Source organism: Corvus moneduloides, chromosome W, assembly GCF_009650955.1.
Source record: "Corvus moneduloides isolate bCorMon1 chromosome W, bCorMon1.pri, whole genome shotgun sequence".
NCBI lineage: Eukaryota > Metazoa > Chordata > Aves > Passeriformes > Corvidae > Corvus > Corvus moneduloides.
Genome location: NC_045510.1, coordinates 19,763,593 through 19,777,327, shown reverse-complemented (window position 1 = coordinate 19,777,327; position 13,735 = coordinate 19,763,593). Strand labels below are relative to the sequence as shown.

Here is a 13,735-nt window from a genome sequence, read left to right as displayed (position 1 = left end):
CTGGGGGCCATAGAGAACTCTGGGCTGCGGTTGCTCGTGATGGCTTACAAAAGGGTGATTCTGACATGCTAGAGGCTGCCCAAGACAGCATGGCGTTCCCTGTTTTATTTGTCCCGAATCCGCCAGGAGGTGGCAGTATTGCGCAGGTGACTAATCTTGATTGGAAGCTGCGACCGCAGCTCCGAGCAACGGTGGGGAATTACGGTGTAACCAGTGAACCAGTTAAACAGATGCTTGATTATATTTTTAACGCTTTTACCCTTCTTCCTGCTGACATTAAAGGCATTACTAAGCTTATGTATACCCCGCATCAGCGACTGCTTTTTGAGGCTCGCTGGAGGGAGGAAGCCGCTGTTACTGCTGCTATCCCCAGGCCAGCGGCAGATCCCTTGACAGGTGTTACAGTAGCTGAGCTCATGGGTGAAGGGGATCACATGAGAGTAGAAGCTCAAGCGGCACTAGGACCTGCCAAGCTACGGGAAGCTATGGCAGTTGCTAAAAAAGCCATGGATAAGGTCTGAGCCCCAGGTGGGATCCCGATGTATATGAGCATCAAACAAGGCAGAGAGGAGTCTCTAGGCTCTTTTGTTGACAAAGTTATGGAAGTCATTTCAAAAGCTGGGGTTCAAGAGCATATGCATGACCCGTTGCTTAAGCAATGCCTTTTACAAAATGGCAATCAGGCCACCCGTGCCCTTATTACTTCCACCCCAGGGGATTGGACTGTCCAGCAACTTTTAGAAAAAGCTGCGACCATGCCCACTGGCTCGCAACTATTTTTAGCACAAGCTTTAGAAAAATTAGGTGAAGGGCTTAAAGAACAGGCTATCAGCTCTCAAAATCAGGTTATGGCAGCCCTTGCTCCTCTCCAAGCAGCAGCAGCACATCCCCGCCCAGCTCCAGGTGGCCCATGAAGTGTCATCGCTGTGAGACACCCGGTCACATCTGTCAGTCCTTGGAATACTCCTATTTTTGTCATACGCAAGAAGTCTGGTGCGTTTCGCCTTCTACAGGACCTCCGTGCAGTAAATCAACAGATGGAATTTATGGGGGTGCTACAACCTGGTCTCCCCAATCTGGCTATGTTGCCCCAAAACTGGCCTCTTTTAATTATAGATCTCAAGGACTGCTTTTTTACTATTCCATTGCATCCAGATGACACCAAGCGCTTCGCCTTTACCTTACCTGCCCTGAATAAAGGAGAACCAGCCAGGCGATTTGAATGGACTGTATTGCCACAAGGAATGAAAAACTCACCTACTTCGTGCCAACTGTCCCCTATGGGTTCCAGCTAAATGGACTAAGCCTGTTGTCACTGATGAGCAACCCACAACAGAGGAAAGCGAGAAGAGTACAGAGGAAGATCTCACAAATCCTGCAGGAAGTTGAGCAACGGTTTCACGTTACCTTCCTTGTGGAATCTGAACAGGAGATAGAGGATCATCTCCTTCCACATCTGCAGAGACATTTTTTACGCTTTTGCCAATCTGCTTGCTTTGCATGTAATTGTAGTAATCATAAGGCGTGGGTAAGATTGTTTTGCGGAGGTTGTAATTTACAGTGGTGGGTCCACCAGCGACATCTATCAGAAGGGTTTTGGTGTCAGTCTTGCAGTTTTCACTGGCACCGTGAGACAGCTCAAGGAGCATTAGTACAACTCACAGGCAAAAATATCATTGACAGTTTGCAATTAGTTGAAAATCTTGAAGATCTGAGACTAAGAGAATTAGCGTGGTCAGTACAGCATTTAGCAAAAAAGATCTTAGCAGATAGTTACTCTGTAGTTTTGCAATCCTCCTGCCAATTAAATATCGGGGTCCCCATTCAGTGGCAAGTTGAACCAAGAAAGTGGGATCATGTTTGCCGGCGGTTTAAGCATCGTGCTGCTAATCGCAGGCTCAGTAATGGGTCACAACCTTCCCTACCCTCCTAAGGTGTTTGACCCTAGAGATAATATCTGGGTCTCCTTGGCACGCGAATTAAACACCACAACATTCTGTGCCTCCTTAGCCACACCCAGTACTCCATTTTTAACATGCTTAGTTGGAGTACCATTAACAGAAAATACATGGCGCAACTTTGTAATCGAGACCCAGAAGCAGTTCAAACCTATTTGGCAGTTGAATTCCACAAAAAATATTACTCATGGCCTACTAGACTATGATATCTGGGATGATAGACTCCCGGTGGGCCCTGAGCCACAAGAAATAGAACTAGTTGATTCCCTTAACACTACAGCCTGTATCTATATTAATAGTTCACGCAATTTATGCCAAGAGGGCAGCCTTGGTGGCTGTCAAATGAATATATCCAATCCCACCTTGATTAATCCTGTTGGCAATGCTTCACAGTGGGACTTAGAATGGTGCAACGTTACCGTGAGAAATCGATCTCTTGCAGCCCCTGGAACGTTTTTCCCTCGAAAGTTACCCAGAGGGTTTTTCCTAATTTGTGGGAATCGTGCCTGGTCAGGTATCCCATCCAAGCCTGTAGGCGGGCCCTGTACCTTTGGCCAACTGAGTCTTGCACTTCCACAGCACCATCCTAATGCTACACACCGAATACGATAGAAGAGGTCTTTAGCAGAAACTATAACATCTGAATGTGAGGATGACCTCACGTTATGGAGCAAATTAGAAGTGCTTTTTACCTCCCTTTTTGTTCCTGGTGCAGCTGCGGCACGAGCCCATCGTCACTTAGAAAAACTGACATGTTGGGTAGTTAAACAAGCAAACGGTACCAGCCGAGTGTTGTCTGAACTTGCAGAAGACCTGAGTTCAGTCCAGCACGCCCTGCTTCAGAATAGAGCAGCTATAGATTTTTTACTCTTAGCCCACGGCCATGGCTGTGAAGACTTTGAAGGAATGTGCTGCATGGATCTTGAGGATCATTCTAAGTCCATCCACGCCGAAATTAAGAATTTGATTGAACACTCCCAAAAAATAAAGAAAGATTCCGGATTTTTCGGATTAGAAGGACTTACAGAGTGGATGGGCTTAGAAGGATGGATGAAAAGTGTGATCAAATCTTTAATGCTATTGCTAATAATTGTTTTGCTTGGTTTACTTATGCTTAGCTGTATAATGTCATGTGTAAAAAAATTTAATTTTGAAGTCAGTCAATATGACTATGATCATGCAAAAAGAAAACGGGGGAAGTGCTGAGAGTCTTTCTGAAGAATGGCTAAAAAGCAAAGGTCATGATGACACAGCAGGCTTAGTAAAGATGCAGTCTTGGCAAGGACACTAAATCTTTGAGCAAGGAGTTGTACAAATGACAGGATGTGAGTCCAGATAAGTAAGCTGAAAGAAACCATATGGAAGAGAAAAAGATAAGACCACAGTGATCTCATGGAATAGCTCCCACCAATAAGGAGCTCAGCTTTTGCAATATGTATGAGCTAATTAGTAGTACTATAAGTATGTGTAGATTATTACAATAAATGAGACTTGCTGACCACAATGCCGTGAGGCTTGTCTCCCGCGACTCCACCCAACATATTTGGTCTTAAATCTTCATCCCTTGATGTATTGGATGTAAATGGCAAGGGGGAAAGACTATAGGGGTGTGGCCTCTGTGGGAAGAGATCGGAGACTGCCCTGTGCTGGACATAGCTGGCTTGGCAATGGACCCAATACAGGCCAAACCTGAGCCCATCAGCAAATTTGTGGCACCTCTATGAAAACATATTGAAGAAAGGGCAGAAAACACTGGACAGAGAGAGGAGGAAGTAACAAAAGGAGTGAGAAAAAACAGAGGCAACATCAAGATCAGAGAAAGGAGGAGAAGGAGGAGGTGCTTCATCGTACTGGAGTAGATATTTCCTGCAGTCTGTGGAGGATCCATGCCAGAGCAGATGGATATTCTTAAAGAAATTGCTGTCTGTGGAGAACCCACAACAGAGCAGAGGAAAAGTGTGAGAAGAAAGAAGTAGTAGAGAGAAACCATTATCATAGAATCATAGAATTGTTAAGGTTGGAAAAGACCTCCAAGATCATCAAGTCCAACTGTCACCCTAGCACCACCAGTTCACCATTAAACCATGTCCTCAAGTGCCATATCCACACGTTTTTTGAATACTTTCAGGGATGGTGACTCAATCACTTCACTGGGCAGCATGTTCCAATGCTTGACAACCCTTTCTGTGAAGAAATTTTTCCTAATATCCAATCTAAACCTCCCTTGGTGCAACTTGAAGACATCTCCTCTTCTCCTGTCACTTTTTACCTGGGAGGAGACACTGACACCCACTTCACTGCAACCTCCTTTCAGGTGGAGAGCAATAAGGTCTCCCCTGAGCCTCCCTTTCTCCAGGCTAAACAACCCCAGTTCCCTCAGCCGCTCCTCACAAGTCTTGTGTTCCAGGTCCTTCTCCAGCTTCATTGCTCTTCTTTGGACATGCTCCAGCACCTCAGTGTCTTTCTTGTAGTGAGTGGCCCAGAACTGAACACAGGATTCGAGGTGTGGCCTCACCAGTACAGGGGGACCATCACTTCCCTGGCCCTGCTGGCTACACTATTTCTGATACAGGCCAGGATGCCATTGGCCTTCTTGGCCACTTGGGCACACACTGGCTCATGTTCAGACAGCTGTCAACCAACACCCCCAAGTCTTTTTCTGGTGGGCAGCTTTCCAGCCACTCTTCCCCCAGCCTGTAGTGCTGCATAGAGTTGTTAGTCAAGGCTAATCCACCACACTTGGTCAGTGTTAATGATGTACTAGGACTTTTCCACTCTGTATCCTTAACATGTAAAATAGTGTAGATTTCAGTTATTTCACCATATATTTTTATAATATTTTAAAATTTTAGTGCTCACACAAAATATGTGCAGAAGTATACACGAGCTTCAAGTTACCTACATAAGCATGTCTTTAAGGTGAATTATAGTTATTACTTATTTCAAAACTACTTTTACCTTATCAGTACATCTGAGTTGCTATGTAATGTGTGGGTGATTTTTTTTCTTTTTTACAGATACCAAAGATGATGACTAGAAAGATTAAGCTTTGGGACATCAATGCCCATATAACCTGTCATTTATGCAATGGATACCTGATTGATGCTACCACTGTAACAGAATGCTTACATACTTGTAAGTAGGAATATAATGCTGTGATTAAGATAGAATTGTTGTTTTACTTGATGTGCTAGATGTTTTAAGTTTTAGTTGAAATTTAAAGTTTTACTGTGTATCAGCCAGAATAAAGCAAACTTTGCTATGCACTTATAATTTTTCAAGAAAAATATATTGTTTTGTGAGAAAAATAAGAACAAACTTGAAACCATATATAGTAAATGGTAATGTATATGTTTAAGAATGTAGCTTTTCTGCTGAATATTAGAAGAAATGTGGCATGCTTTACAGAGATGATGTTTCAAATTTGCCAGAGATGTTTTTTCACTACATCTGATTTCTAGATGCTGTTCATCAGCCTTAATGTATTTGCTTTTTTTGTTTTTCTTCTCATTCCGTTTTTAGTTCATTCCTGTGTCCCTTCTCCATGTGCTCCAAATCTGAAGTTCCTTGGTGTTCTGTTTGGAGTAAAGCATTTAGAACCCTAATCTAACCTTTTACTTTGCTTTGTACCAAATTCTGTAATGCTGCCATTAACTATTAAAATTAGTCTTGCTGGAGGGTCACTTTTTTGTTTTTCTAAAATGTATTTATTTATGTATGTGCAACCCTGAAACATGCACTGCAAGCAGGTTTTCCCAGTTCACAAAGGCCATGCCATTCCTGAGGAATGCATTTTTAGAGCAAACCTATGGGGTGTCTTGTGGAATGTTCCTTATTAGAAATTTATGTTTTCAGAAAGTTTTCTTGCCTTTAGTTTCATCCTTAGACTTATGGTATTAATTCTGAGGGGAGACATAGCTTCATATTATGGATGGAAGGGTGGGTAGCAGCTTTTTAAAGAACAGCTGCAGAATTTTTTCATTTGTACCTTTTTAGCTTGTCTGTGAAAAAACAGCTGACCTGTGCTGAGTTTAGTTTAGGAGGAGCTGGTATCTCCGTATTCAAAACTGGAGGATCTAATGATGGCAAGTGAGAAGTTAGTAATTTTAGAAGATCAGTTTGGTTCTTCTGTATACTTGTTTCAAACAGGTTACGGCCTCACCCTTGCAACTGGATCTGCTAGCATATACTACTGGAGCAGACTGTAATGCAAGATCTGGGCTTAGGGGGCAAAATTAGTAGGATAGGTCCAATAATAATCTCTACCAGCAACAGTAATTTCATCTTAAATATGTAAGTATGATATATAAGCAAAGAAAGCATAATTACTTTTTTGGCTTTAACTGGTGTTTATTCAAACATACCATCATGTCTGAGAGACAGATGGCAGTACAGCTATAGTTCTCTCATACCGTAAGAACTGTTGTAAGACTACCTAAGATTAAAGGAATTATTGTTGAGGGAAAAGATGCTTAACCTTTTTTAATAATAAAAAGAATATATATAATTTTGGTAGCTTGAGCTTTTTTAATTTCTGAAATTTGAGCTGGAATTCATTTAGAACTTTGGGTCAGGAAAACACTTAATACTGACTTAATACTGCAATGTAGTGAAAAAACAGTAGTACAGATTGAAATGAAAGAATTGCTTTTATTTGAATCAAATATTGTGAGGTTGTGTATAAACTTAGCTCCAAAAGCATGTGCTATGTAATATTAATTTTAAGTTTTTATCTGTATACTAAAAACCTTTACTCATTTTATTTTCTGATTGAAGTCTATTTGTAGTGTATTTTGTGAAAGTGAAAAGTTGAATTGCATTTGAATAATATGATTCAAAGCATTGGACTTGAGGAAAAAGAAATTATTCTTTTGCCAAATGCTTATTATCATAACACATTTTTCCTCTATGTGCATCCATGATAAAAATCAAAATGACTATGTATTTTAATGGCATGCAGAGTCTGTAACATCCTTTGTAAAAGCTGAAAAAACCAAGTAAATATGCTACTGACCTATTTGAAATACTGTTCTAGTAACTTCAGGAATGGGACTGTTCCAAATTTAAGCATGATTTGTTAGGAAGACTCTAACTAGATATAATTTTCTTAACATAGCTACAATGCATCACTTTTCCAAATTGAGAACAGAAATCATAAAAGTTCATTAAAAATGTTCTCTTCTCCAGGCTGAATAACCCCAACTCTCTCAGACTTCCTTTATAGGAGCGGTGTTTCAGCCCTCTGACCATTTTCATGGCCTTCCTCTGGACCTGCACTAATAGTTCTATGTCTTTCTTGTGTTGGAGACCCCAGAGGTGGACACGGTATTCCAGGTGGGGGTCTCTCAAGAGTGGAGTAGAGGAGGAGAATGACTTCCCTTGATCTGCTGGCCACACTTCTTTTCATGCAGCCCAGGATATGATTGGCTTTCTGAGCTGCAAGTGCACATTGCTCATGTCCAATTTTTCATCCACCAGTATCCCCAAGTCCTTCTCAGCAGGGCTGCTCTCAATCCATCCATCCTCCAGTCTGTACTGATGTTGGGTGTTGCTACAACCCAGATGTGGGACCCTGCACTTGGCCTTGTTGAACTTCATGAGGGTCACATGGGCCCACTCCTCAAGCCTTTCAAGATCCCTTTGGATGGCATCCCTTCCATCTAGTGAATCAACTGCATCAGTCAACTTGGTGTCATCTGCAAACTTGCTGAGGGTGCACTCCGTCCCACTGGGTCCTGATTCTACTCTTCACCTGGCCTTTATCCCTGAAGATTGTGAATCACACCTGGGCATGATCACTGCATCTCTGTGCAGCCAGTCCATTTTTTGTACATAGAGGGCATCCTCCCTACCCCTTCTTCCTTGCCTGTCCCTTCTGAACAGTTTATAGCCATCAATTGCAGTGCTCTGGGCATGCAATTCATCAAATTTCTGTGATAGTGATTTGATCATAGCTTTCTAGCTGCACAGTGACTTCCAGCTCCTTCACTTTGTTACCCATGCTCCCTGCAGTGGTATAGAGGCACTTCACCTAAGCTACCTGCCTTGTCACCTTTTTAGAGGAACACACCCTAATCCTTTCAGGCTTTTCATAGATTTTTCTCTGTTGGTTCCTAATACATCATCAGCTCCTGTCTGGTGCTCAGAACTCCATCCCTTTCCCCTGCTAAATCTAGTTTAAAGCCCTCTTTATAAGTCTGGCCAGCTTGTTGGTGAAGACCCTCTTGCCCTGCTTGGTCGGGTGAATCCCATTAGCTCCCAACAGACCCAGCTTCTCAAAGGTAGATCCATATTCATAGAAGCCAAAACCTTGAGTATGGTACTAGCCACACAGCCAGACATTCACCTGTTCATTTTGGCTCCTCCTTCCTGAACCCCTTATTCTGAGAGAATAGAGACCACCACCTGTGCTCCATATCCTTTTAACATTGCTCCAAGTTACATATAGTCTTTTAATGGTTCTAAGTTGCCTCGTTGCAGTATCATTGGAGCCTACATGAAATAATAGGAGCACAGTACCATGTATTGATGTCCCACTCACATTCCTGAATACTGTGCTGTCTGTTGAGCTCCTCTTGTAACATAGCTTGAGGAGTTCTAGCTGGGCATGCTTGCAGCTATGACATCCACTGCTGCCTTCAGGTGCCACAGGAACTTCCAAGTGCTGCAGCTCCATGCAACCTCAGCTCTGCACAGCTATTTCAGTCTGTTTGTGTTTCAGCCTCAGCCTTGCAGGTGTGGCAGGTGGAGACCATTTTCTTTCTGCAGGCTACTGTCTCCTTGTAGTTCTCAGAAAAAAAATGTCCCCACCAATGCCACACTCTTGGTTAGCTGTGCCCCCTAGGGCCCAGTTATATGTGGCTTCCTGGGGTTTGAACTGGCCATGGAGACCATCAGCACCATCCAGCCCTTACCCACCCCTCTTGCAAGACCTGTTTGTCACCTGCCAGCCAGTCTCTCCACAGACACAGCGAAAGCAATTCAGAAACCCACAGATACTGCCAGTGACCTCACAGGTTTCTTCAAACTCTGTCTTGGTTTATTTCTTTTTAATTATTAATGTTCTTGTTATTAGTCTGTAGAAGCTGCTTGGTGAAGTATTTGGAGGAAAACAACACCTGTCCAACATGTCGGATTGTTATACACCAGAGCCATCCATTACAGTATATCGGGTAAGTGTGGAGTAGGAAAGGAAAAGCACAACTAGTTACTCTCTGGGCTGTACAAACTTCGCAAATTCAGCACAGTTTCTCTCTACATTTTTTAATTTGCTTATCAACATTTTAAATATATATAAAGAAGTTTGATTAGAAGACAGAAGATTTATATAAAAGAGGTAAGGTATTGAATTCTGCTGTGAATTTGCAATTCTTTTGAAACTAATCCTTTTCTCTTGAATCAGAGAAACACAATAGACTTTATTGTTTGATTCCTGAGTGAAGTACAATGAGATTTAGTCTCTTCTTGTTTTGCATACCTGGATCATAGAAGTTGCATATATGGAACATCAGCATGAATTACACTTGTAGTAAATCTTCCAAACAATGACTGTCAGTTTGACAGTGGCTTTCAGTGACTGAGGGGGGGTGTTCAAAGATGTTGCAAATATACAGCATTACTGTTGATTTAGTCTTTCAAAGAACTGTTTAGTTCATAGATGCAGATGAGGACTGAGGGCTGAGCAGGTGGGTTCCTTGTTCTCGTTAGCCACGCAGGTGCAGGGTGGGGTTTCTCCTCTGGGCAGCGGTGGGGTGATTAAAAAGGGTTCTAGGGACCGTGGCGACCCAGAGCACGGTGAACAGGAGTGGGCAAACAGGGTCATGGCACATCTCTAAGGGCGTGGGATGGCAGTTTGCGGGCCAGTTCACGCAAGCAGGGCAAGCAGGCAGTGTTGCAGGTTTCCTCCTGCTCGTGGGGTTTTTAGTTGTTTGTTGCAATTTTGTTGGTTGGTTTTGGGTTTTTTCGTTAGTAATGGTTTTTACATGATCAAGGGCTGCAGTTAGTAAAAGTGTATGTACCCAAACAGAAACCTCCAAGAAGGATTCGTCTGTCCAGACCCCTTCCTGTGAGGAGTGTTTGAGCTTGTCGGTGGTACCACGGGGCAATGCAAACGAAGCCTGCCTGCGGTGTGAACAAGTGAATGATCTCCTTTCACTGGTGGCTGAGCTTAAGAAGGAGGTAGGAAGACTAAGGAGTATTAGGGAAAGTGAGAGGGAAATAGAGTGGTGGAGTTCTGCCCTTCCATCCTTGAGGGAAGCCTGCCAAGAGTCTGGGGACTCCCATGCCTCCCACGTTCAGGTAATAGGAGAACACCTGATGGATGAAGGGGAGTGGAAATGGGTTCCTACTCGGGGAGGTAATAAAAATTCCTCCCGACCCCCATCACATACCCAGGTGCCACATCAGAATACATATGAGGCCCTGGATCTAGAGGGTCAGCCAGATGACGCAGAAGAAAATGACCTGCCCAGTGGGCCTCCCAATTACGCTTCATCTGTCAGACGGATCACCACCTCTAACATTATAAAGAAAAGAAGGGTAGTTGTAGTAGGTGACTCCGTTCTGAGGGGAACAGAGGGGCCCATATGTCGACCGGACCCATCCCACAGAGAGGTCTGCTGCTTCCCTGGGGTTCAGGTACGGGATATTACTGAGAGACTCCCTGGGCTGATTCAGCCCACTGATTATTACCCACTGTTGATACTCCAGGTTGGCAGTGATGAGACTGAAAAGAGAAGTGTTAGGGCAATTAAAAGGGACTTTAGGGCTCTGGGTAAGTGGTTGATAGGGCAGGAGCACAGATAGTGTTCTGCTCAGTCCCTTTGGGGGCGGGGACGAATGACAAAAGGAATAGGGGAGCCCACATTATAAACAAGTAGCTCAAGGGTTGGTGTCATCATCAGAATTTTGGGTTCTTTGATCATAGGGCAACTTTTATGGCACCTGGACTGCTGGAACCAGATGGACTCCATCTCTCTGTTAAAGGCAAAATGTTTTTAGCCCATGAAATGGCAGAACTCATTGGGAGGGCTTTAAACTAGGTTTGAAGGGGAAAAGGATGCAACTGGGCTCTCTGGAAGCAGGCCCAAGGGGTGTAAGCCAGAGTTAGGGGTGAAATAGCAGCCCAGCTGAAATTCATGTATGCTAATGCACGCAGCATGGGTAACAAACAAGAAGAGCTGGAAGTCACGGTACAACAGCAAAGCTATGATGCAGTTGCCATCATGGAAACGTGGTGGGACGACTCACATAGATGGAGCACTGCACTACACAAGCTCTTCAGAAGAGACAGGAAAGGGAAAAGAGGTGGAGGGGTGGCCCTTTATATTAGGGAGGCTTTTGATGCCATGGGTATTGAAACCAATGATGATGAAGTCGAGTGCCTATGGGTAAGAATTAAGGGGAAGGCCAACAAGGCTGACATCCTGGTGGAAGTCTGTTATCAACCACCCAGCCAGGAAGAAGAGGTGGATCATTTATTCTACAAGCAGCTGGAGGATATTTCAGGTTCACCAGCCCTTGTTCTTGTAGGTGACTTTAACCTACCAGACATCTGATGGGAACTTAATACAGCAGAAAGGAGGCAGTCCAGGAGGTTCTTAGAGTGTGTGGAGGTCAACTTTTTGTCACAGCTGGTGAGTGAGCCCACCAGAGGAGGGACTACGCTAGACCTGCTGTTTGCAAATAGAGATGGGCTGGTGGTAGATGTGGTGGTTGGAGGCCATCTGGGGCACAGTGATCATGAAATTATAGAGTTCTCAATATTTGGTGAAATGAGGAAGAACATCAATAAAACTTTTACATTGGACTTCTGGAGGGCAGACTTTGGCCTATTTAGGGGACTTATTCAGAGAGTTCCTTGGGAAGCAGCCCTTAAAAACAAGGGAGTCCAGGAAAGGTGGGCGTGCTTCAAAACAGATCTTGAGGGCACAGGAACGGACTGTCCCTGTGTGCCGTAAGATGAGTCGAAGAGGCAAGCGTTCAGCCTGAATGGGCAAGGAGCTTTTGAAGGAACTTAGGAATAAAAAGTGGATGTATCATCTTTGGAGGGAGGGTCAAGTCTCTCAGAAAGTATTTAAGGGGATTGTTAGGGCATGTAGGAAAAAAATTAGAGAGGCCAAAGCTCAGCTAGAACTTAACTTGGCAACTCTTTTGAAGGATAATAAAAAATGTTTTTACAAATATATTAACGGCAAAAGGAAGGATAAGACCAACCTCTGTTCTCTGCTGGATGTGGGTGGGAACTTAATAACTACAGATGGGGAGAAGGCGGAAGTGGTTAACGCCTTCTTTGCCTCAGTCTTTAGTGGGAAGATGGCTTGTCCTCAGGACAACTGTCCTCCTGGGCTGGCAGATGGAGCAGGATGGTCCCCTGTTATCCAGGAGGAGGCAGTCAGAGAACTGCTGAGCTGCTTGGATGTTCATAAATCTATGGGACCAGATGGGATCCATCCCAGAGTGATGAGAGAGCTGGCAGATGAGCTTGCAAAGTCGCTCTCCATCATTTACCAACAGTCCTGGCTCACTGGTACAGTTCCTGCTGACTGGAAGCTGGCCAATGTGACACCCATTCACAAGAGGGGTAGGAAGGAGGATCCTAGTAATTATAGGCCAGTCCATCTGACCTCGGTGCCTGGCAAGGTAATGGAGCAGTTCATTCTGCATGCCATCACACAGCACCTACAGGATGGCCAGGGGATCAGACCCAGCCAGCATGGGTTTAGAAGGGGCTGGTCATGTTTGACCAATCTGATCTCCTTTAATGACCAGGTGACCCGCCTGGTGGATGCAGGAAGGGCTGTGGATGTTGTCTATTTGGACTTCAGCAAGGTCTTTGACACTGTCTCCCACAGCATACTCCTGGAAAAGCTGGCAGCCCACGGCTTGGACAGGAGCACTCTTTTCTGGGTTAAGAACTGGCTGGATGGGTGGGCCCAGAGAGTTGTGGTGAATGGTGCTGCATCCAGTTGGCGGCCAGTCACCAGTGGCGTCCCTCAGGGGTCTGTGCTGGGGCCAGTTTTGTTCAATATTTTTATTGAGGACATGGATGAGGGTATTGAGTCCTTCATTAGTAAATTTGCAGATGACACTAAGCTGGGAGCATGTGTCATTCTGTTGGAAGGTAGGAGGGCTCTGCAGAGAGATCTGGAATGGTTGGATAGATGGGCAGAGTCCAATAAGATGAAGTTTGATAAGTCTAAGTGCTGAGTCCTGCATTTTGGCCACAATAACCCCCTGCAACGTTATAGGCTGGGGGTGGGGTGGCTGGACAGTGGCCAGGCAGAAAGGGATCTGGGGGTACTGGTTGACAGCTGATTGAACATGAGCCAGCAGTGTGCCCTGGCCAACGGCATCCTGGCCTGTATCAGGAATAGTGTGGCCAGCAGGACCAGGGAAGTCATTCTTCCCCTGTACTCAGCACTGGTGAGGCCGCACCTTGAGTACTGTGTCCAGTTCTGGGCCCCTCAGTTGTGGAAGGACGTTGAGACGCTTGAATGCACCCAGAGGAGGGCAACAAGGCTGGTGAGGGGCTTGAAACACAAGCCCTGTGAGGAACCACTGAGGGAGCTGGGGTTGTTCACCCTGGAGAAGAGGAGACTCAGAGGTGACCTTATCATTCTCTACAACTCCCTGAAAGGTGGTTGTAGTCAGGTGGAGGTTGGTCTCTTTTTCCAGGCAGCAACTGACAGAACGAGAGGACATGGTCTTAAGCTGTGCCAAGGGAAATATAGGTTGGATATTAGGAAAATTTTTTCACAGAAAGAGTGGTGAAGTAC

The 13,735-nt window shown here is 44.6% G+C and overlaps 1 protein-coding gene across 1 annotated transcript in view; it reads left to right on the top strand.

Annotated features, from left to right (window-relative positions):
• Positions 1–4,975: 4,975 nt before the first annotated feature.
• Positions 4,976–13,735, top strand: part of LOC116437393 (polycomb group RING finger protein 3-like) — a 96,849-nt gene continuing 88,089 nt past the window's right edge. Inside the window, exons 1-2 of the mRNA XM_032095059.1 lie at positions 4,976–5,093; positions 9,034–9,130. Coding sequence (XP_031950950.1) covers positions 4,985–5,093; positions 9,034–9,130 — 206 coding nt within the window. The 5' untranslated portion in view covers positions 4,976–4,984. The remainder of the gene's footprint in view (positions 5,094–9,033; positions 9,131–13,735) is intronic.